Source organism: Salmo trutta, chromosome 27, assembly GCF_901001165.1.
Source record: "Salmo trutta chromosome 27, fSalTru1.1, whole genome shotgun sequence".
In the NCBI taxonomy this organism is placed as follows: domain Eukaryota; kingdom Metazoa; phylum Chordata; class Actinopteri; order Salmoniformes; family Salmonidae; genus Salmo; species Salmo trutta.
In genome coordinates this window covers 17,663,197-17,688,241 of record NC_042983.1, presented here as the reverse complement: position 1 = coordinate 17,688,241, position 25,045 = coordinate 17,663,197, and the positions used below count along the sequence as shown (strand labels likewise).

General features: G+C 43.4%; 1 protein-coding gene and 1 long non-coding RNA gene across 4 annotated transcripts in view; one reads left to right on the top strand and one right to left on the bottom strand.

Annotated features, from left to right (window-relative positions):
* Positions 1–925: 925 nt before the first annotated feature.
* Positions 926–4,459, bottom strand: LOC115164484 (uncharacterized). The gene is made up of 3 exons (XR_003869931.1): positions 4,195–4,459; positions 2,447–2,491; positions 926–1,580 (listed from the first exon to the last, which is right to left on the bottom strand). It is a non-coding gene; the product is annotated as an uncharacterized LOC115164484 (long non-coding RNA).
* Positions 2,983–25,045, top strand: part of LOC115164483 (MLX-interacting protein-like) — a 45,180-nt gene continuing 23,117 nt past the window's right edge. The window contains exon 1 of one of the 3 annotated variants that reach the window (XM_029717015.1): positions 2,983–4,128. In XM_029717015.1, the coding sequence (XP_029572875.1) occupies positions 3,818–4,128 (311 nt within the window). In that variant the 5' untranslated portion in view covers positions 2,983–3,817. Of the gene's footprint in view, positions 4,129–19,172; positions 19,271–25,045 lie in introns of those variants that run through there. The other 2 variants (XM_029717014.1, XM_029717016.1) reach the window with 2 other exon arrangements.

Genomic DNA, 25,045 nt, shown 5'->3' with positions numbered 1-25,045 from the left:
AATTTCTCTTCATTATTTATCTTCATATGACAAGGATTAAAAAGGATTTGCCAGTAGATTGTCGACTTGATTCATGGTGATGACTGCTAGCTAAGATTTTGAAAGTCCAGTCAAAGCTACTGTAGATATAACGTGATTTGATGTAATTCTGTGGCCAATGACCTTGAGCATTCTTGGATGGGTACTTCTAATATAACTCTATGGCAGCACCCAAGGGGCTTGAATTTTCGAGCTCTGCCCTTAGACTTGGTGGCGCGGTAGTGTCCTCATGAGTGACAGAACACTGGGCCAATCATGGCGCAACGCTCCGTATTTTCTGCTGGCTTGTCCCACCACCACAGAAGCACTGAGCTAGGCTGAAATACCTGCATTTTGGAGCTGCCTTACCCGAAAAAAAATAAAAAGAGACCATGTTTATATGCAGTTTTATTAACTCAATGATGTGTGTGTGTGTATATATATATATATATATATTTTTACATTGTTTGCAAACTGATGTGACACATTAATGCCAAAATAACATGCAAAACGGGCAACCACCCTGCCATTAACCCTTACCTAACCCATTTAAATTTGCAACTTCAATGGGGTAGGAAACGGGAGAGACAAAATGCATGTTATGCGCCTGAAGACCCTGAGCTGTCAACGGACAGTGAACTTGAAATTGATCCTGACGAAAGTGAGAAAGAACCTGGGTCATCAGGTGGTGTGAAGGCTTTCGAGCCTCACTCCAATGATCAGAAAGACTCTGGCCCAATCGGAGTATGATTCTTGGAGAAAGTGGATCCATACCTTTGGTCGATCTGTTTGTGGTTTTTAAGTCTTTATGGGGACTTAAAAACTTTATCCCTGCTTACAGAGGTAAAATTCGTTTTATATTGAGTATTCGGTTTCCTCGTCAATAGCTATTGAACCAAGCATAACATGACTATGAAGATGGTATATTCTGAATCGCGTGGATGTCAAAGTCCAAGGTCAATTAGCTACTTGACAATATTTCTACCTAAGTAATTACACAAAAACAAATACACCCCCTCCAACACCCCTGTAGTAACACTTCACAATTTTACACACGTGTACCAGCATACAATCCATTTTCCAACTAAATATTCACAATGTTTGCGAATTATATTACACAGTACTAGGATTAGTCCATCCATAGAAATGTGAAATTAAACAATTAAACTGTAGGTGCAAACCTGTCTATGACTTCACTCTTTCCCAAGCGTGTTAGTATGAAAATCCTTGTCAATTGTCATGAGGCATTCTATCTTGGTCTCCTAAGCCAGGTATGTAGATGTCTTAATGCACTGAAAGAGCTCTCACAGCTGCTAACTGGGATGGTCAGCACAGTCTGTATGATTGCCTTCAGTGATGGGAAAATATCAGTGTCTAACAATTTATACACGCAGGACATGTCAGAAGTGGCATCTTTATGTTTAGCAAGGACTATTTCCTCTGGCTTGAGATGAATATGCCATGTTTGTCTTGTGTGGGCCTGCCCTCTCTCGATGTTCTCGCTCTGTCTTGTCTTCTCCCCTCTCTTCCTTGCTGTCTGATGTTCTGCTGTCTCGGATTTCCTATATTATTACAGAGAAGGCATAGTATCAGTGCCGTAGCAATATGGAGTATCCTGAACAGACAAACACACAGAAGCAATATATACACACACACACACACACAACATGAACAACAGGCAAATAATGTTTACATGATTTTTTTCACTCAATCTTAAACCTGATTAACATTCAACTGTCTTACCCTTCACTCACCACAATACCTGTGTTCTCTCTGTCGCTTTAGCAACACAATCTAAATGCATGCAACCAACCATGTGGCAAAACAAATGAGGTTGGCTTAGATTGTTTACATGTAAGCTATATTTAGTTTCCAATTTTTATTGAAAACAAATACATTTGCACAATGACCACTTGTTGTTTCAAATAAATCGTTACAGTTGTTGGTTAGCTAGCTAGTGAATTTTAGCCATATTTGCATTGACATGAAATCAGTCAAAACACCTCAAAACAAGACATGGTATCAATAACTTGATGAAATAAGCCATTTATTATTCCCACACATGGCAGTGTCATTCTTGCTAGCAATCTGGCCATCCAGAATCACAACAGGCTGATTTATGCCCCATGGAAGATCGCACATCATTTTTGTGACGTTGTCAGCCAACCCATCTATGTAGCTAGATGCTAAATAATTGTATTGTAAACACACAATCTATTCACTTCCTCCTGCAAATACAACAACCGTCTCAATGTTAGCTCGACTGGGTAGTCCCTCATGTAAGTTAAGTTAACGTTCTGTCAGTGCAGCTTTTGAGTCAACATGTTGACTGTAAATTACTCGAATCTGGATTACTGTGAAGTCAATAACATCATTATGAGCTAACAAAATGTGCTATAGTAATAGCAAGCAAACAAACAAAGTTTACCTCTGGTTCTCCTCATCTTTGCGCTCTCTCCCACAGAGAATGAGCCTGTGCAAGACAAAATATATTTTGGGGGGGACGAATCAAAAATGACTTTAGAAAACCACCTTGACTCCGCCTCCTAAAGTGCCACCATACACTGAAATGCTGGTTTTAGGCAGCACAGGCCAAGGCTCATGTTTGTAGTATTCATTGCAGTGTAGAATAGCTTATTTTACACTATCCCAGCAGGGCAAAAGACTCGGGACAGAGACAAAATCATTCGGGGCTAAAGCCCGGGCCTGGTGAAGTCAATGCTTGATGCAATGCAGACCCAGTGGAAAGCGTGAGACCGAGGAGACTCGGTCTGTCCTTTTGGAGTTTTGATGCAGAGTGTTGCCGGATAAAGTCATGCTAGGGTGTATATTATCCTGTGAGAGCTTTTGGTCCAAACCCACTAAGGTGTTTCAGGTGCTATGTTTATGGTCATGTTGCAGCAGTATGTAGAAGGGAGATACAAGTGTGCAGGAGGGCATGGGACAAGTGTAGTTTAAAGGGAAAACGTGTGTGTTTCAATTGTGGGGGTGGTCATGTTGCTGGGGATCAGAAATGTCCTGTGATAGTGAGATTTGAGCCCTGTGAGTAGTATGCCTTGTTGATTGGAGCCCTGTGGGTAGTAGTTGGCTTGTTGCTGTTTACTGTTATGGTCATTAATTGTACCACAATGAGGGGAAGGAAATCCCAGAAGATTGAATTGGCAGCAGAACTCTTGGGTATGAGATTTTTGTGCTGAAGAACTACAGGGGGTTTTGAGAGAAGGGGGTCCAGCCTCCCAGGCCTGGTGTGGGATCTGTTTGGCCAAAGTAGTGGGAATGTGTGTTGGGGATAGTGGTATGTATAGGGTTATGGCGCTTCAATTTCCTTTACCCCTTTTTTGTAAACAATTGTGCAATGCACTTTCCAAACTGGGAAACGCAGCAATATGGAACAAAACGTCTACCATACGAAGACGACTACTCTCTACGTCGAAGTTATTTTGAGCCTGCAGCTCGAGTGGAGGGTGTTTCTATGATACTTCAGCCAATCACGTTGGCAGACATGACGGCGCAACAGTTAGTCCCTTTAGCTTCACTGGAAATACTTCGATACCAACAACACTTTTGTTAGCTGTAAGCAAGCTATATATAGCTAGCAAAATAGGATACTGAAAAGACTGGCAGTGGTTGCCAACAATGCAACGTTTCTCAAAGGGTGGAGCAAAACTGGAAAATGTATTCGAAAGAGCAAAGTGACATGTATAAATAACTTCATTTTAACTCGCAACTACTAGCTATGAGAACAGCTAACGTTAGCAAAGAGTTCCAGAAGAACTAACGTTAGCTAAATAACTAAGACATGGCTACTACCAGGGAAATACAATACCGAAGCCCCACAGTGAGTATCAAGCAGGAGCAGGACGATGACTCGGACACGGAGTCTCACATTGGTTTCAAGAAGTCGGATGGACGCGAGTCACAGATAATCCACAGTGGTCACTTCATGGTGTCCTCGCCGCACATTGAACACCCACCAAGAAAAGGTTACGATTTCGACACAGTCAACAAACAAACCTGTCGGACGTATCACTTCGGGAAGAAGTGTACATCACATCTCTCCATTGACGCGTCGTTGACAAAACTTTTCGAATGCATGACTCTTGCATACAGGTTTGTGTATTAGGTGGTTCTCGTCGTTAATCAATTAAGTGTAACGTTTGCTAACTGAATAGTTACCTAGCTTCCAAGCATTTCTTTACTGCGGTGGCATTAATTGAATGGGCTACATCTTGGACTGTGACTTGGGTTAAAAAAATATGCATTGTCCATACCCAGCTACCGAATGGTGGAGTTTGTTTTGCATGGCCCGGTGCTCCGGTTGAGTGGAGATGTGTTTAAAGACCAATGGACTAGTCTCAAAAGAAACTCCGCTCACGCGGTGCACCTGGACATGCAAAACGAGCTCGACCAATGACAACTAAGTGGTTTTATTTTCTAAGCGAATCACAAGTTGGACGAGCCTTTCCTTTTCCAGTGTCTCTCGAGTATTTGATCCCACGCCCGGGTGTAGCTGAAGTCACGGGTCTAACTTTCTTAAAAACACAGGCTACAGTATAGTGGCATACAACAACAACAACCACCATAGTCTAATTAATGCTTTAAATGTAATAATTCGATGCAGCTCCTTCGCATGTAGTGTCTGTCAATGTCAGATGAGAAGCTATTAGGCTTGCCAGGCAATTTACTGAATTTAGTTCAGTTATCTATCCTGGGCGTGGCGTTTGGCCGGAACGATGTGGCTGGATAGCCAGGCAAATATTCGGAATTTGCTAAATAGTATGTGTTGTGCAGTGGTCCCAAGATCAACTGTGTCCTGTCCTACTTGCAGGTCTGGTCTGGATAACTTTGCATAGTTTGCGTAACAGTTTGACAGTTACACCGCATTAGGCACTACTTATCTGCATAATTTTCCGTTATTTTTTTAAACTGTTGAAAAATGAAGTCATATATTTAAACACATTCTAATAATCTGAAGTAGGGCTAGTGGAAGAAAAATCTTTACACCGAAGGTAAACTCGGCCGAAAATGTATTCTCCAGCAGGTGGCGTTTAGATTTTTTTTTTGTATGGAGGTCAATGAGTGTCGAATTTGGTCAACCAAAAATGTGTCTTTATATGGTCTGTGAGGTTTATTTAATCAAATATAAGTTTCGTAATGTTTAGGCTGTTAGGAGTGTTCTGGTATAAATAAGACACGTGTCATCCCGGCAACTTTGAGAAAAAACACTATCAGAATTGTGCCTGAGGGTGCAATCCGGAATCCTTTTGAAGTCGCTACCCCTAAATCCTAACCATAACCGGCACCTTAACCAATTTAAATGGCAACTTCAATGGGGTAGGGACGTCCCAAAGATCCCAAATAGCAAGGACCGTTGTGGTTCACAGGCGTATCTGCCAATTCTTTGAATATAATACCTGATGCCTCCTCCCGACTACCTTCCATTTTTTAAGCCATTTATTTTCATTGTTAGAGCGGCCAATGGACTATCTGGTCAATATAATTAAACATTTGCGGCCAGAATTTTCAAACTAGCAGAGATCCCACTCTGGAAGTTTGATATGCCTGTAGAGTATATTATGTTCAACTATACGTGTGTGTCTAATCCAAGATGGCGTAGCAATCAGACATCTTTTGTCCTCTTCTTGTACCCTGTATATATCTTTTTATATCTTTTTTCTAAGCATATATTTTTCTTAACTTCAACATACTCTCCTGCAATCCGCCTCACGCAATGTGGTATGGAGCTGCTATTTTCTTTACTTTTGAACTGGAACCCCCAACAGAAGCTAACTAGCTAGTAGTCAGCTAGCCACTGCTAGCGGTCATCAGCTACCTTTAGCCCGAACAGTCTGCACAGCGTGACTCAAACCAGAGCAAATCAGACTTATTTTTCTCCATATCTCCGGATTCCTACCGCAAGCTCTGAACCTTTTCACCTGGATCATCACAGCTAGCTAGCTGCTATCCGAGTGGCCACTCCTGGCTAACGTCTCTGTCCCGAAGCCAGAACCAATTAGCCTGGAGCTAGCCTTTGCTAGGCCCATCTCCCGGCTAGCCGAAGAGGTCCATCAGCCACTCCTTGGGCTATAATACCTATTTTGCCAATTGGCCTGGACCCCTTTTACTGTCGACACGGAGCCCCGCCGACCCATCACGACTGGACTACCGACGTAATTCGCCCAAGGGTTTTTTTCTGCTGGCTCCTCCGTCACGACGTCCCCTGAATGCCCATCTGCTAGCCTGCTAGCCGCGGCCCGCTAGCTGTCTAGAGCATATCGGACCGTTAGCTGAAGAGGCCCATCGGACAAATTCTTTGGCCACTACACCTATTTTGCTAATTTGCCTGGACCCTTTTACCACACGGAGCCCTGCTGATCCATGACGACTGGTCTGTCGACATAACAGCACGAGGGGGCTACAACAGACTTCTAATATCACAACGTCCCTCTAAGACCCTTCTGCTAGCTTGCTATCCCCGGCCTGCTAGCTGTCTGAATCGCCATGTCTCCAGCCCGCCGAGCTACTCACTGGACCCCTATGATCACTCGGCTACGCATGCCTCTTCCTAATGTCAATATGCCTTGTCCATTGCTGTTTTGGTTAGTAATTATTGCCTTATTTCACTGTAGAGCCTCTAGCCCTGCTCAATATGCTTTAGTTAATCCTCTAGTTCCACCTCCCACACATGCGGTGAACTCCCCTAGTTTAAATTATGTTTCTAGAGACAATATCTCACTCATCGTCACTTAATGCATAGGTTTACCATGCCTTTGTCTGTACATTATGCCTTGAATCTATTCTACCGTGCCCAGAAACCTGCACCTTTTACTCTCTGTTCCGAACGTACTAGACAACCATTTCTTATAGCCTTTAGCCGTACTCTTATCCTACTCCTCTGTTCCTCTGGTGATGTAGAGGTGAATCCAGGCCCTGCAGCCCCCAGCATCACTCCCATTCCCCAGGCGCTCTCATTTGTTGACTTCTGTAACCGTAAAAGCCTTGGTTTCATGCATGTTAACATCAGAAGCCTCCTCCCTAAGTTTGTTTTATTCACTGCTTTAGCACACTGCCAACCCGGATGTCCTAGCCGTGCCTGACTCCTGGTTTAGGAAGACCACCAAAAACCCTGAAATTTCCATCCCTAACTATAACATTTTCCAACAAGATAGAACTGCCAAAGGGGGCGGAGTTAGCCTGTAAAGTAATGTCTTACTATCCAGGTCTGTGCCCAAACATTTTCAGCTTCTACTTTTAAAAATCCACCTTTCCAGTAACAAGTCTCTCGCCGTTGCCGCTTGCTATAGACCACCTTCTGCCCCCAGCTGTGCCCTGGACACCACATGTGAATTGATTGCCCCCCCATCTAGCTTCAGAGCTTGTGCTGTTAGGTGACCTAAACTGGGATATGCTTAACACCCGGGCCGTCCTACAATCTAAGCTAGATGCCCTCAATCTCACACAAATTATCATGGAACCCACCAGGTACAACCCCAAATCCGTAAACACGGGCACCCTCCTAGATATCATCCTAACCAACCTTCCCTCAAAATACACCTCTGCTGTCTTCAACCAGGATCTCAACGATCACTGCCTCATTGCCTGCGTCCGTAATGGGTCTGCGGTCAAACGACCACCCCTAATCTCTGTCAAACGCTCCCTAAAACACTTCAGCGAGCAGGCCTTTCTAATCGACCTGGCCCGGGTATCCTGGAAGGATATTGACCTCATTCCGTCAGTAGAGGATGCCTGGTTATTCTTTAAAAGTGCCTTCCTCACAATCTTAAATAAGCATGCCCCATTCAAAATGTTTTGAACCAGGAACAGATATAGCCCTTGGTTCTCTCCAGACGTGACTGCCCTTGACCAGCACAAAAACATCCTGTGGCGTTCTGCATTAGCATCGAATAGCCCCCGAGATATGCAACTTTTCAGGGAAGTTAGGAACCAATATACATAGGCAGTTAGGAAAGTACATTTATTGTGCTACAGAAATTTGCATCCTGTAGCACAAACTCCCAAAAGTTCTGGGACACTGTAAAGTCCATGGAGAATAAGAGCACCTCCTCCCAGCTGCCCACTGCACTGAGGCTAGGAAACAGTCACCACCGATAAATCTGCGATAATTGAGAATTTCAATAAGCATTTTTCTACGGCTGGCCATGCATTCCACCTGGCTACCCCTACCCCGGTCAACAGCCCTGCACCCCCCCCCCCACAGAAACGTTCCCAAGCCTCCCCCATTTCTCCTTCACCCAAATTCAGATAGCTGATGTTCTGAAAGAGCTGCAAAATCGGGACCCCTACAAATCAGCTGGGCTAGACAATCTGGACCCTTTCTTTCTAAAAAATATCCGCCGAAATTGTTGCAACTCCTATTACTAGCCTGTTCAACCTCTCGTATCGTCTGAGATTTCCAAAGATTGGAAAGCTGCCGCGGTCATCCCCGAGACACTCTAGACCCAAACTGCTACACACCTGTATCTATCCTACCCTGCCTTTCTAAGGTCTTCGAAAGCCAAGTTAACAAACAGATCACAGACCATTTCGAATCCCATCGTACCTTCTCTGCTATGCAATCTGGTTTCCGAGCTGGCCATGGGTGCACCTCAGCCACACTCAAGGCCCTAAACGATATCATAACCGCCATCGATAAGAGACAATACTGTACAGCTGTATTCATCAACCTGGCCAAGGCTTTCGACTCTGACTCTGATTTGCCCATGATGTCAAGCAAAGAGGCACTGAGTTTGAAGGTAGGCCTTGAAATACATCCACAGGTACACCTCCAATTGACTCAAATGATGTCAATTAGCCTATCAGATGCTTCTAAAGTCAAGACATAATTTTTTGGAATTTTCCAAGCTGTTTAAAGGCACAGTCAACTTAGTGTGTGTAAACTTCTGACCCACTGGAATTGCTCCACAGTGAATTATAAGTTAAATAATCTCTCTGTAAACATTTGTTGGAAAAATTACTTGTCATGCACAAAGTAGATGTCCTAACCGACTTGCCAAAACTATAGTTTGTGGAGTGATTGCAAAACGAGTTTTAATGACTCCAACCTAAGTGTATGTGAACTTCCGACTTCAACTGTATTTCTTTCACTTACTTGCTGTGCTGTTTTGTTGATCATCTGTTCAGTCGTTTCATTCTCAACCAGGATTTCTATGGAACGCCGTTTGGGTCTTTGCGTGTCAAAAAATATACTCTTTAACACTATTTGACGTGTCAAATAACACTTTTTGACGTGTCAAATAAGTTTGTTGACCAATCAGGACCTGAATATGACTGTACATCACATATTAATTTTACGTGTTCATAAATGTTTTATGTAGTTATTACACATTGAATACACTCACTCATATTTCATATGTCACAACGATTCATCAATACGTATGCTAATGTACTGGTAAAATTTCCTAGCACACCTACAGTGCGCATCATAAAAAAAGCTAGCTTGCTCATGGATGCAAACAATGATCTTCCTCAAAAACATAACAAAACAACAATCTGTTTCAGTAGCTATATAGTTAGCTAGCTAACTATATAGCTAGGTGTCATCTAAAATAACCCTAATTTATAACAGTTCTTATTTGATTAATGGTGGTCGGACACATCTGTGAAGCTAGCTACAATAAGGATTAGCCACAATAGTGGACTTTGCGGTTAGCCTTCAAACTAAAAGTATGGCGTAATTCTACTATTTGTATTAATTTGCATCACTGTTAATGATTCTTTTATTTTGAAGGTGAACCGCAAATTCCACTATTGTGCCTAATCCTTATCGTGGCTAGCTTCACAACACATAACCCGGTCCTGTCAAGCCTTACTAGCCGGATGAAGCTAGCTGGCTGCTTATAATGTTAGCTTTGGGCAATAGGGTTAAGTAGCTGGCTAGCTATTTATTTTCATGAAGTGAAGTTCAATTTCAATAGGCGAACAACAAGTGGCAACCTAGCTAATACTTACTCACAAAGATTCCTAAATCATTGCTAAGAATAATGAAAATAACTGCAGTTTCTACTGGTCATTGTTTTCAGGCTGACTAGGTAACGTTACCAAGCTATAGCTAGCTACCCCAGAAGTTGCGGTCGAACAAATTATGCTTGATTACCAACGCAGTATTGTAAACACATCGTTCGTGGCCGGTGTTGGCTTGTTTGCTGACTTTTTTTGTACAGCTTTGACAGTGCTACTGTATCTTTTTTGACACGCAACGACCCAAACGGTGTTTCATAGTATGTATGTCATGAAGCTAATAGCAGTGACGCTATTACTGTGTAACTCCGGTAGGGCAACATTTGAAAAATAGCGCACTTGGTAGTGTTAACCGGTGCCCGACCAGTCGGCGAAAGCCAACATCACCAACGACAGAGAACGGTGGATGGCGTCATTACGTCATTACGTGGCGTCATTGTCATGTACCTTCGTTATATAGGTATGCACATCAGCTTTGACACTTTGGTTTTGCACACCAGGCATTAAACTAGACATCGGCCAATACCGATGTTGGCATTTTTAGCTAATATCGTCCGATTCCGATATGTTCACCATTATATCATGCATCCCTAATAAATAAATAAATAAATATATATATATATATATATACTGCTCAAAAAAATAAAGGGAACACTTAAACAACACAATGTAACTCCAAGTCAATCACACTTCTGTGAAATCAAACTGTCCACTTAGGAAGCCACACTGATTGTCAATAAATTTCACATGCTGTTGTGCAAATGGAATAGACAACAGGTGGAAATTATAGGCAATTAGGAAGACACCCCCAATAAAGGAGTGGTTCTGCAGGTGGTGACCACAGACCACTTCTCAGTTCCTATGCTTCCTGGCTGATGTTTTGGTCACTTTTGAATGCTTTCACTCTAGTGGTAGCATGAGACGGAGTCTACAACCCACACAAGTGGCTCAGGTAGTGCAGCTCATCCAGGATGGCACATCAATGCGAGCTGTGGCAAGAAGGTTTGCTGTGTCTGTCAGCGTAGTGTCCAGAGCATGGAGGTGCTACCAGGAGACAGGCCAGTACATCAGGAGACGTGGAGGAGGCCGTAGGAGGGCAACAACCCAGCAGCAGGACCGCTACCTCCGCCTTTGTGCAAGGAGGAGCACTGCCAGAGCCCTGCAAAATGACCTCCTGCAGGCCACAAATGTGCATGTGTCTGCTCAAACGGTCAGAAACAGACTCCATGAGGGTGGTATGAGGGCCCGACGTCCACAGGTGGGGTTTGTGCTTACAGCCCAACACCGTGCAGGACGTTTGGCATTTGCCAGAGAACACCAAGTTTGGCAAATTCACCACTGGCGCCCTGTGCTCTTCACAGATGAAAGCAGGTTCACACTGAGCACATGTGACAGACGTGACAGAGTCTGGAGACGCCGTGGAGAACGTTCTGCTGCCTGCAACATCCTCCAGCATGACCGGTTTGGCGGTGGGTCAGTCATGGTGTGGGGTGGCATTTCTTTGGGGGGCCGCACAGCCCTCCATGTGCTCGCCAGAGGTAGCCTGACTGCCATTAGGTACCGAGATGAGATCTTCAGACCCCTTGTGAGACCATATGCTGGTGCGGTTGGCCCTGGGTTCCTCCTAATGCAAGACACTGCTAGACCTCATGTGGCTGGAGTGTGTCAGCAGTTCCTGCAAGAGGAAGGCATTGATGCTATGGACTGGCCCGCCCGTTCCCCAGACCTGAATCCAATTGAGCACATCTGGGACATCATGTCTCGCTCCATCCACCAACGCCACGTTGCACCACAGACTGTCCAGGAGTTGGCGGATGCTTTAGTCCAGGTCTGGGAGGAGATCCCTCAGGAGACCATCCGCCACCTCATCAGGAGCATGCCCAGGCGTTGTAGGGCGGTCATACAGGCACGTGGAGGCCACACACACTACTGAGCCTCATTTTGACTTGTTTTAAGGACATTACATAAAAGTTGGATCAGCCTGTAGTGTGGTTTTCCACTTTAATTTTGAGTGTGACTCCAAATCCAGACCTCCATGGGTTGATAAATTGGATTTCCATTGATTATTTTTGTGTGATTTTGTTGTCAGCACATTCAACTATGTAAAGAAAAAAGTATTTAATAAGATTATTTCATTCATTCAGATCTAGGATGTGTTATTTTAGTGTTCCCTTTATTTTTTTGAGCAGTATATATATATACCCATTGATTCTTGAAGAATACACTTGAGTATACCAAACATTCTTGCCCTCAGAACAGTCTCAATTCGTCAGGCATGGACTCTACAATGTGTCAAGCCTTCCAGCAGCGATACAGTTGACACAAACCTGGCACCAACCATTCCCTATTCAAAGGCACTTAAATATTGTCTTGCCCATTCACCCTCTGTGTATGTGTGCCATTCAATCTATGTCTTAATTGTCTCAAGGCTTTAAAATCCTTTAACCTGTCACCTCCCCTTCATCTACAATGATTTGAAGTGGATTTAGTAACAAGTGACATCAATAAGGGATAATAGCTTTCACCTGGTAAGTCTATGTCATGGAATGAGTGGGTGTTCTTAATGTTTTCTATACTCAGTATATAACTTATAAATGCCTCATGAGCTTACTGTAAAACTTCAATTCAACGTCGAATCTCAAATAGCCGCCTGTCCCTTTTAATAACTAAGCAACCGAACACATTTCAGCACTTTAACACCAGGTCTAAATGAATTGTTTACTAGGTTACAATGAATAACAATGACTTGTTTACAAGGTTTAGGTTTGATTTGTTACGTTAAATAATTCAGTAATGGAAAAACATCAGTCTCAACGTCAACAGTGAAGAGGCAACTCCGGGATGCTGGCCTTCTAGACAGAGTTGCAAAAGAAAAAGCCATATCTCAGACTGGCCAATAAAAATAAAAGATTAAGATGGGCAAAATAACAGACACTGGACAGAGGAACTCTGCCTAGAAGGCCAGCATCCCGGAGTCGCCTCTTCACTGTTGACGTTGAGACTGGTGTTTTGCATGTACTATTTAATGAAGCTGCCACTTGAGGACTTGTGAGGTGTCTGTTTCTCAAACTAGACACTCTAATGTACTTGTCCTCTTGCTCAGTTGTGCACCGGGGCCTGCCATTCCTCTTTCTATTCTGGTTAGAGCCAGTTTGCGCTGTTCTGTGAAGGGAGTAGTACACAGCGTTGTACTAGATATTCCGTTTCCATGCAATTTCTCTCATGGAATAGCCTTAATTTCTCAGAACAAGAATAGACTGACGAGTTTCAGAAGAAAGTTATTTTGTTTCTGGAAATTTTGAGCCTGTAATCGAACCCACAAATGCTGATGCTCCTGATACTCAACTAGTCTAAAGAAGGCAGAGTTTTATTGCTTATTTAATCAGAATAACAGTTTTCAGCTGTGCTAACTTAATTGCATAAGGGTTTTCTAATGATCAATTAGCCTTTTAAAATTATACACTTGGATTAGCTAACACAACGTGCCATTGGAACACATGGTTGCTGATAATGGGCCTCTGTACGCCTATGTAGATATTCCATAAAAAATCTGCCGTTTCCAACTACAGTAGTCATTTACAACATGAACAATGTCTACACTATTTCTGATCAATTTGATGTAATTTTAATCGACAAAAGCTGTGCTTTTCTTTAAAAAACAAGGACATTTCTAAGTGACCCCAAACATTGAAGTAGTAGTGTAAGCTTGTTTTGCTCCAGTATTTGTAAACAAATAAATCTAAACAAACCCTATACAGTCTCAAATTGTTTAAACCTTTCCTTCCCCAAGGACCACCTCCTAGGCAAACTGGCAACCCAGGGACCCCATCATACGTTAGCCCCCCCCAAAAAAAAAAATTTGAAAGAAGTATGTGCATCATATTTTTGGAAATGATTGCACATTTATTGAAAATTAAATGCAGAAATATCACATTTATGTAAGTATTCACACACCTGAGTCAATACATGTTAGAATCACCTTTGGCAGCGATTACAGTTGTGAGTCTCTAAGAGCTTAGTACATCTGGATTGTACAATATTTGTCAATTTTAAGTCAAAACTGTAACTAGGCCACTCAGGAACATTCAATGTCGTCTTGGTAAGCAACTCCAGTGTAGTTTTGGCCTTGTGTTTTAGGTTATTGTCCTCCTGAAAGGTGAATGTGTCTGTTGGAAAGCAGACTGAACCGAGTTTTCCTCTAGAATTTTGCTTGTGCTTAGCTCTATTCCATTTATTTTATTCAACAAAAAAAACTCCCAGTCCTTGCCGATGACAAGAATCCCCATGCATGATGCAGGCACCACAATGCTTTAAAATATGGAGAGTGGTACTCAGTGATGTGTTGTGTTGGATTTGCCCCAAACATAACACTTTGTATTCAGGACATAAAGTTAATTTTTTGCCACATATTTTGCAGTTATACTTTAGTGCCTTATAACAAACAGGATGCATGTTTTTGAATATTTTTTATTCTGTACAGACTCCCTTTTTACTCATCATTTAGGTTAGTTTTGTGGAGTAACTACATTGTTGTGGATCCATCATCAGTTTTCTCCTATCATTCAATTCTGTAACTGTTTTAAAGTCACCATTTGCCTCATGGTGAAATCCCTGACTGGTTTCCTTCCTCGCTGGGAACTGAGTTAGGAAGGACGCCTGTATCTTTGTAGTGACTGTGCGTATGGATACACCATCCAAAGTGTTAATAATAACTTCAGCATGCTCAAAGGGACATTCAATGTCTGCTTATTTTTACACAACTACCAAAAGGTGCCCTTCTTTGCGAGGCATTGGAAAACCTCCCTAGTCTTTGTGGTTGAATCTCTTGTTTGAAATTCACTCCTCAACTGAGGGACCTTACAGATAATTGTATGTGTGGGGTACAGAGAAGAGGTAGTCATTCAACAATCATGCTAAACACTTATTGCACACAGTTAGTCCATGCAACTTATTATGTGACTTGTTAAGCACATGTTTACTACTGAACTTATTTAGGCTTGCCTTAACAGAGTGGTTGAATAATTATTGACTCAAGACATTTCAGCTTTTCATTATTAAATATGTACTATGCAGAAATCGCTCCACCATTTCCCTTGTGCTAAAATGTTATGAATGCTGTTCCCATCTGCAGTTGACATCAGGATATGATTTGAGAGCACTAGTTAGTTCCAAAAGTGGTTATAGCTTTGACTGTACGCTGACAGTGAATTTGAGCCATTCAGTGGCTAGCCACACTATTAACATAATTTTACCAGGTTCCCGTGAAGCAATTGTAATGACAGTCTACCACAACATACACAAGAGTTTCCTGATTAGCAAGGGGTAGTCTGTTTTAATTTCAATGTGTATTAGAAACACAGTTTGAGATCATTGTGAGGAGATTTCGTGAGTGGTTAAATGGGGAATTGGGCTTCCTGGTCAAATGTTGTCAGAGTTTGAAACAGTAACCAATGCAGGCTGAGCATAGCGAAGGGTCAATTGGCTCCAATTAATGTAATTTCCTCAATGTTATGAGCTGAGAAATAAAGTTGACATCATTCGACATACGATATTCCTCTATTTTGTACTGTAGGTAGGCCTATGTAATAAAACATGTTTGTTCTGTTGCTAGCGATATTCATAAAAACATTGAAATAAAAATGATTTTTGTGGGACCCCCTGCAGTACCTTTGCAGACCTCTAGGGAGCCGCGGACCACCAGTTTAATACCCCAGTTTTAAACAAGGACTTTGAATATTGGATAGTCAGTCCTTGCATCCATAGCTCTGTCTATACATTTGAGAGTGGTTACATTTCTCCATCCCTCAGATTTTTACAGAAACGGGGGCAGGAAGATGCTTATTGCCACTTTAAAGGAGCCCTGGGTAAGAGCAAAATGTCATAAATATACCAACTTTGAGAAATTATTTCTTAATTATGCTTTTAGATACAAGGGTCAAATATGTCAACAATCCTTCCCCCAAAGGACTATTCTATGGATTACATTTTGTGAAAATCCCCCAAATCATGGTCTTTTTTTGAATGCATTTTATAAGGAATCACTCAGATGCAGTTTTTTGTCTAGTGCCAAACACAGACAGACATATACACACCCTGTTTCGCTGAGAGAATGGACCCTAGATTGTTGGGATTTTACAGCCTGATGTTTAGCCATGCTTGATGTGCTGAGTGTGGAGAGGACTCTTGACACCAGACGCCCAGGCAATGCAAAAGAGCCTGAGCACCACTTTGATGACAGGGGTTTGGCAATAAAAGTCTGTGTTGCTCCTTCTCGGAACACCCTCAACCCATGTCAACACATGATATGACACCTGTGCAAGGGAGATTGCATTCCTTTACAGCTCTCTGCTTGCCAAGGATTGGCACCATCGCTCATCCCGCAACCTTTGCTCTAGTTTTACTGCAGACAAGGTTTAGTGGATGTAGAGAACAATGACAGACGTTCAGAACCTGAACTAAATGTAGGTGGTGGGGCCATGGTGCAGGTACATAATACAAACTTGGCCAATTAAATCAACAGCATTTTTTGCGCTTTCATTCTCATAATCTAAGGTCATCCCTCAAATCTCTGATGTCAAGCTAAGGTCATCCCTCAGTGATGTCAGGTAAGCGCTGCTTGACAGTTTATCTCTAGTGAGCCACACCCTTTACTACATGGTCGATAATCTGGATTCCTTTAGCACTTTGGCTCTCTCTTAGAGCAACAAAAGTGTAGTGCAATGTAGACGGTCCAGGTACACCCTGTTTTGCTACACAATAGGACAGCGCCTGAAGAGTCCACCATAAAATCAAACTCATTCCTCTTTTTTTTATTACACTGCATTTGAAGATGCGCATGAATGTGGTAGACTGGCCCAGTTTAAGGAACCACAACGATTCTGTCAACATTTTTCACTCATAGTAGTTTTTCTTCAAATCTACAAATGTCCTCTCCACCTATGACACCCCATGTGAGGACACTTGTTGCTCTGGACGCTCACTTCCTACCCAACCCCCCAAGTGAAAGGCAACACGGTGCGGGTGGGTGATTTATTTGTGCCGTGTCAAGCAATTTGAGCAAGTGCCAAGGTCAAGAGTGAATGCCAATGTGCAACTATTATGAGTGAGAAAGGTTGACAGACTCGTTGCAGTTCCTTAAACGGGGCCAGTCTACCACATTCATTTACACTCGACCTTGGCACTTGCTCAAATGGCTTGACACGGCACAAATACATCACCCACCTGCAAAGTGTTGCCTTTCACTTGGGGGGTTGGGTAGGGCGTCCGGAGCAACAAGTGTCCTCACCTAGGCTGTCATAGATGGAGAGGTTTTAATGCCTGGTGTCCCCAGGAATCTCCAATGCTGTGGCTAGTGGCTACATTTGTAGACATGTAGCCAAGTGGATGGGTGATACAGGCATCCGGCTCAGGTGGCTTTGTACCCATCAACTTGGCTAAAGTGGAAGGACATATCCTTGACTCATTGGTAGTTTCAGTTCACTTCATTCCATTTCCAGGCAAAATACATAGTAAATAGAGTCTATGCCCATTGTCATTGGGTAATTTAAACTGAAAAACACTTGCTAGAGTTGCGAGGTGATTTGCTAAATGATGGACTGCAAGCGCCATTTGAGCTGCGACTTGCGCTACCGAAATAGGGCTAAGTTCATCGTTAGAACCTTCATAGGAGCTACGTTAAATCTCCAAGCTGTTTCCCAAAACCATTGTTAGTAAAGTTGCACTTGAAATGCTCGTCATTTACCGACTGCCTCAGACCTCTCATAGAACCAGCCCCAACCTGGCCTCCGAGGCAATACGAACCAGATAAGTGTGTCGTTAGATGTTTTTTGCATCTAACGAAGATATCCGCTAAACACAGAATCAAGATGTTTGTCTGTCTCTCTGACTGCCGATAACTCCAGAATGATGTTGACTAGGCTACAAATACAAAGTTTCCAATGTCTTTTCAGTTGTTACAAATAAGCAAAGGATAAAAATACGTTTCAGATAAATACAGTATAGGCTTTATAGGCCTATATATTTAAATCCCATTTAAATCAATTTCATGTTAAATCAATTGAATTATATTTGGCTAATTGTAGGCTACTTTCTGTAATATTTGCCTCAATATATTTAATGTGTAGGCCTAACAGCATGTGCACAATGATGTGCCAAATCTGTGATTTTAGTGCATTATTATTGGGTAAGCATTAGAATAACCCTCCTATATTTGCAGTCATAGGTGGTAATATGTCTCTAGGAGATGATCCATTCTCAGTATTGTGAAAGTATTCTAATGTTAAGGAAAGATTTTAATATATACTAAACAAAAACATAAATGCTATTTTTTTTGCTCAGTTACAGTTCATGTAAGGAAATCAGTCAATTCAAATAAATTAACCAATGGATTTCACATGACTGGGAATACAGATATGCATCTGTTGGTCACAGACCATCTGTTGGTCAACAAAAATGGGCCTCACAATGGGCCTCAGGATCTCGTCACCATATCTCTGCATTCAAAATGCCATAGTTAAAATGCAATTGTGTTTGTTGTCTGTAGTTTATGCCTGCCCATACCATAACCCCACTGCCACCATGGGGCACTCTGTTCACAACATTGACATCAGCAAACCTGCTCGCCCACACAACTCCATACACATGGGCTGTGGTTGGATGGCCAGCTGTGACACAGCCTGGGATCAAACCCGGGTCTGTAGTAACACTTCAAGAACTGCAATGCAGTGCATTCGACCACTGCACAATTTGGGAGGCATAATCTGGCTGTATAATCAGCTTTTTGATAATCCATCCACCTGACAGGTGTAGCATATACATTTTACATGTTAGTCATTTAGCAGACAGACGCTCTTATCCAGAGCAACTTACAGTAGTGAATGCATCCCCCGTGGGAATCGAACCCACAACCCTGGCATTGCAAACACCATGCTCTACCAACTGAGCCACACGGGACTGTGTATCTTGGCAAAGAAGAAATTGTCACTAACAGAGATGTAAACAAAATCTGAGAGAAATAAGCTTTTTGTGCATTTGGAACATTTCTGGGATCTTTTATTTCAGCTCATGAAACATGGGACCAACACTTCACATGTTGCGTTTATATTTTTGTGCAGTGTAGAAAGGTGATCCGAGAGCAGCGCTGCCTATTTTTCAGTATCAACACATGCTTCCACGACGCATTTAACAAACGTTCTCTCTGCGTGGTGTTTTGACAAACGCATGTTAAGTCTTCGGCCGTTGGAACGATGCGTCGTTAAAACACTCCTAAGCCCAGGTGCGTCTTTGCCGCTGTTCACCGTTTACTCTCGTTTTAATAGGGTGTTTTTCCCTGAATATTGCGAGTTGAGACAAACAGTTAACAACATTAGAAAGCTAAAATTCCCCTATTTAACCATACGTCACCCACATTCCATGGGTGTACATTTGTTTACCTTGTGTTTGATTTGTTTAGTTTAAACTTGGTGGGCAGGCTTTTGTTAAAAATGTAACAAAGTAGACTAATGATTCAGAAAGAAATACACTCTGCCTTTTACCAAAACAATGATTTTGTTGCACGTTTCAGTCTGGAACCTGCCTAGGTGTAGTTGAAACCAATTCTAAATGGCACACTAGCGGTTTGCAAATCTATTTTGAATTTGTGATAAAGCTGTCGTGATTAAGCAAGGAATGTAGCTTGTCTATAGTTTTGTTTGTGTATCCCATCAGTTAAATACGTTTTATAGGCAGTATTTCTATAGGTCTAATGGGATCTTTTTTGTGCAGCACGCGTGTGAATAGACTAGAGGGAGTGGTCTGATCAGAATTGAGTGAGTGAGGCAAGGAGGGTAGAGAGAATGTAGGGAAAAGAACTGGGATCACTTGGCCTTGGTTTATTTTTTGTTGTTTTAAACAAATGGAACACTAGAATCAATGTGAAATAAAGGTTGTCTTTGTGACAAAATTGTACCTTTCCCGAGTTGACCTGCCCCGGGCCATTGGGCAACCTTTAATGTCAACCAAAAACATTGCATATTTCCCCAGATTCTCATGGAAGGTTCAAAAGGGGAAAGATAGTTCCCGGGCAGGAATTGTGCTCATGTTTAAATAGGGCAACAAGCGGATATGGCAGTGACGTCACCGGTGACGCACGTCCATTTCTGACTCGTCCTCTCTGTCCCAACTGAAACCGGAACTTCTACAGAAGTGTAAGCTGGAGCGTTGTGTGAGGCAACCCGTCTGTGTAGAGCGACCAACTAAACACTGGCCTGTAGGGGGAACCATGTCTGTAGGGGGAACATCCATTGCTGTGGCGCAACCTGTTAGTCCTACACATATGAATGTCCCGTTGTTCCTGTTTTTTTCTTGTCCTGTTGATAGCCTCTGTCTTTCTGTGTTTGACTCAGCCCTATGAACTGCACTTTTAGTTATAGTAAACAGATTATACTAGGCCAGGGATTCCCAAACCTTTTTGGGCACGACCAATAGGGCGGTGCGCAATTGGCCCAGCGTCGTCCGGGTTTGACCGGTGTAGGCTGTCATTGTGAATAAGAATTTGCTCTTAATTGACTTGCCTAGTTAAATAAAGTTTACATAATTTTTTTATGTTGAAAGTGAAAAATGATTGCGACCCCAACCAAGTGAGAAACATGTAATTAACACCCAATGTTAACTTTTTTATTTGGGGCTATGGCAGTCGATTGAAAAACATTCTAACAGTATTTCTGATTGTCTTCTCAAATCACCATCACATAGCCTACTTTTAATGTGGGGCTATGACAGTCAATTGCAAATTACTGACATAATGTATATTATCTCACCACCACTAATGAGATGGGTGTGCTTAATGCATGTCGAGTCGGAGATTCTTAAAGTCAGGGGGCGTTTTTCGATAGTGCGCACCTCGTCTCTGCTGTCACATCCAACCTGGATCGATATTTGGGTTTAATGCAGACGAAAGCACTGAATCCAGCTTCACACAGGTACACTACATGACCAAAAGTATGTGGACACCTCGTCGAACATATCTTTCCAAAATCATGGGCATTAATATGGAGTTGGTCCCCCTTTTTGCTGCTATAATAGCCTCCACACTTCTAGGAAGGCTTTCCTCTAGATGTTGGAACATTGCTGCAGGGACTTGCTTCCATTCAGCCACGAGCATTAGTGGGGTCGGGCACTGACGTTGGATGATTAGGCCTGGCTCGCAGTCAGCTTTCCAATTCATCCAAAAGGTGTTCAATGGGGTTGAGATCATGGCTCTGTGCAGGTCAGTCAAGTTCTTCCACACCGATCTCGAGAAACCTGTATGGACCTCGCTTTGTGCATGGGGGCATTGTCATGTTGAAACAGGAAAGGGCTTTCCCCAAACTGCTGCCACAAAATTGGAAGCACAGAATCATCCTGAATGTCATTGTATGCTGTACTGTTAAGATTTCCCTTCACCGGAACTAAGGGGCATAGCCCGAACCTTGAAAAACAGCCCCAGACCATTATTCCCCCTCCACCGAACTTTACAGTTGGCACTATGCATCCGCCAAACCCAGATTCTTCCATCGGACTGCCAGATGGTGATGCGTTATTCATCACTCCAGAGAACGTGTTTCCACTGCTCCAGAGTCCAATGGCGTCGCGCTTTACACCCCTCCAGCCGATGCTTGGCATTGCGCATGGTGTTCTTAGGCTTGTGTATGGCTGCTTGGCCATGGAAACCCATTTCATGAAGCTCCCTACGAACAGTTATTGTGCTGACGTTGCTTCTAGAGGCAGTTTGGAACTCTGTAGTGATTGTTGCAACCGAGGACAGATTATTTTTTACTCGCTACGTGCTTCAGCACTTGGTGGTCCCGTTCTATGAGCTTGTGTTCCCTACCACTTCGCGGTTGTGCCGTTGTTGCTCCTAAACGTTTCCTCTTCACAATAACAGCACTTACAGTTGACCGGGGCAGCTCTAGCAGGGCAGAAATTTGACAAACTGACTGTTTGGAAAGGTGGCATCCTATGACGGTGCCACGTTGAAAATCACTGAACTCTTCAGCAAGGCCATTCCACTATGGAGATTGCATGGCTGAGTGCTCAATTTTATAAACCTGTCAGCAACGGGTGTGGCTGAAATGACATTTACATTTTACATTTAAGTCATTTAGCAGACGCTCTTATCCAGAGCGACTTACAAATTGGTGCATTCACCTTATGATATCCAGTGGAACAACCACTTTACAATAGTGCATCTAAATCTTTTAAGGGGGGGGGGGGTTAGAAGGATTACTTTATCCTATCCCAGGTATTCCTTAAAGAGGTGGGGTTTCAGGTGTCTCCGGAAGGTGGTGATTGACTCCGCTGTCCTGGCGTCGTGAGGGAGCTTGTTCCACCATTGGGGTGCCAGAGCAGCGAACAGTTTTGGACTGGGCTGAGCGGGAACCGTGCTTCCTCAGAGGTAGGGGGGCCAGCAGGCCAGAGGTGGATGAACGCAGTGCCCTTGTTTGGGTGTAGGGCCTGATCAGAGCCTGAAGGTATGGAGGTGCCGTTCCCCTCACAGCTCCGTAGGCAAGCACCATGGTCTTGTAGCGGATGCGAGCTTCAACTGGAAGCCAGTGGAGAGAGCGGAGGAGCGGGGTGACGTGAGAGAACTTGGGAAGGTTGAACACCAGACGGGCTGCGGCGTTCTGGATGAGTTGTAGGGGTTTAATGGCACAGGCAGGGAGCCCAGCCAACAGCGAGTTGCAGTAATCCAGACGGGAGATGACAAGTGCCTGGATTAGGACCTGCGTCGCTTGAAATAGCCAAATACGTTATCTGCAGCATTCGGTCACATGACAGCTCGATCAGCTGTTAGATTTTACTTACTGGCATATCAACTGAGCCAGGATCACAGTCAAACGGATTGGGAAGTAGGTCCCAAAGTGTTCTTCTAATCGTTGGAGGTGAGCAGTCATGACTCGTGTGGGACACTTACTGATACTGTACTCAGAGCATGCTCTGACCAACTGGTAAGTGTCTTCACTGACATTTTCAACCTGTCTCTGACCGAGTCTGTAATACCTACATGTTTCAAGCAGAGCACCCTAGTCCCTGTGCCCAAGAACACCAAGGTAACCTGCCTAAATGACTACCGACACGTAGCACTCACATCTGTAGCCATGAAGTGCTTTGAAAGGCTGGTCATGGCTCACATCAACACCATAATCCTAGAACCATTCCAATTCGGATACCGACCCAACAGATCCACAGATGACGCAACCTCTATTGCACTCCATACTGCCCTTTCCCACCTGGACAAAAGGAACACCTACGTGAGAATGCTGTTCATCGACTACAGCTCAGCGTTCAACACCATAGTACCCTCAAAGCTCCTCACTAAGCCAAGGACCCTGGGACTAAACACCTCCCTCTGCAGCTGGAGCCTGGACTTCCTGACGGGCAGCCCCCAGGTGGTAAGGGTAGGAAACAACACATCCGCCACGCTGGTCCTCAACACGGGGGCCCCTCCGGGGTGCGTGCGTAGTCCCCTCCTGTACTCCTTGGTCACCCACTACTGCGTGGTCAAGCACGACTCTAACACCATCATTAAGTTTGCAGACGACACAACGGTGGTAGGCCTGATCACATGCAACGATGAGACAGCCTATAGGGAGGTGGTCAGAGGCCTGGCATTGTGGTGCCAGGACAACAACCTCTCCCTCAACATGATCAAGACAAAGGAGGTGATCGTGGACTACAGGAAAAGGAGGGCTGAGCACACCCCCATTCTCATCGATGCGGCTGTAGTGGAGCAGGTCGAGAGCTTTATTAAGTTCCTTGGTGTCCACATCACCAACAAACTATCGTGGTCCAAACACACCAAGACATTTGTGAAAAGGGCACAACAAGAACTATTCCGCCTCAGGAGACTGAAAAGATTTAGCATAGGTCCTCAGATCTTCAAAAAGTTATACAGCTGCACCATTGAGAGCATCCTGACTGCTTGCATCACCTCCTGGTATGGCAACTGCTCGGCATCCGACCGGAAGGCACTACAGAGGGTAGTGCGTACGGCCCAGTACATCACTGGAACCAAACTTCCTGCCATCCAGGACCTCTAAACCAGGCGCTGTCAGAGGAAGGCCCTAAAAATGGTTAAAGACTCCAGCCACCCTAGTCATAGATACGGCAAGCGGTACCAGAGCACCAAGTATATGTCCAAAAGACTGCTTAACAGTTTCTACCTCCAAGCCATAAGACTGCTGAACTGTTAATCAAATGGCTACCAGACTATTTGCATTGACCCCCCTTGTTTTTACGCTGCTGCTCCTCGCTGTTCATTATCAATGCATAGTCACTTTACCCCTACCTTACATGTATATATTACCTCAATTACCTCGACTTAACCTGAACCCCTTGTATATAGCTTCGTCATTATTATTTTATTGTGTTACTTTTTTAATTTAGTTAATATTTTCCTAACTCTTATTTTTCTTAACTGCATTGTTGGTTAATGGCTTGTAAGTTAGCATTTTACGGTAAGGTCTACACCTGTTGTATTCAGCGCATGTGACAAATACAATTGTGTCATATTTTTCTGTTAGATACATGCACAGCCAAGGGAAGGGTGCATGAAGGACTCTCTCCAATAAGAATTATTTCCTTTGAATCCACTGATTGTCACTCATCTGTATAATATTTTGTATTTCGCATGCATGCTTGCGTTCAGTTCATTCAGTTTCCCAAATATGTCAGTTACATAGACAAGGAGACACATTTTCTTTTCATTACACAGAAAGTCAACCAGGTCTTTTTTTATTTTAATCCTTTTTTTTTTTTTTTTTTACATCGTTTGTCAATGACGGCAGTTCCCCTCTCAATGCGAAAAATCTTTCCAACACTCCCCCTCGATAACCACCAAGCCTCGGTGTGAAATAGAACATGAAGTTGTTCATGATTGATAGAACATGCTAAAACCTCCACTGCCTTGTCTTTGCCTCACCTATGCTCTCTGCCTCTCTTTTGTGTAGTCTCCAGTGTCAACGGTGGCCTACTTAGTCCCTATGGACGCATGTGTTATGTTGCCCTTTTCAGAGTTGGAGTCATGGAGTGT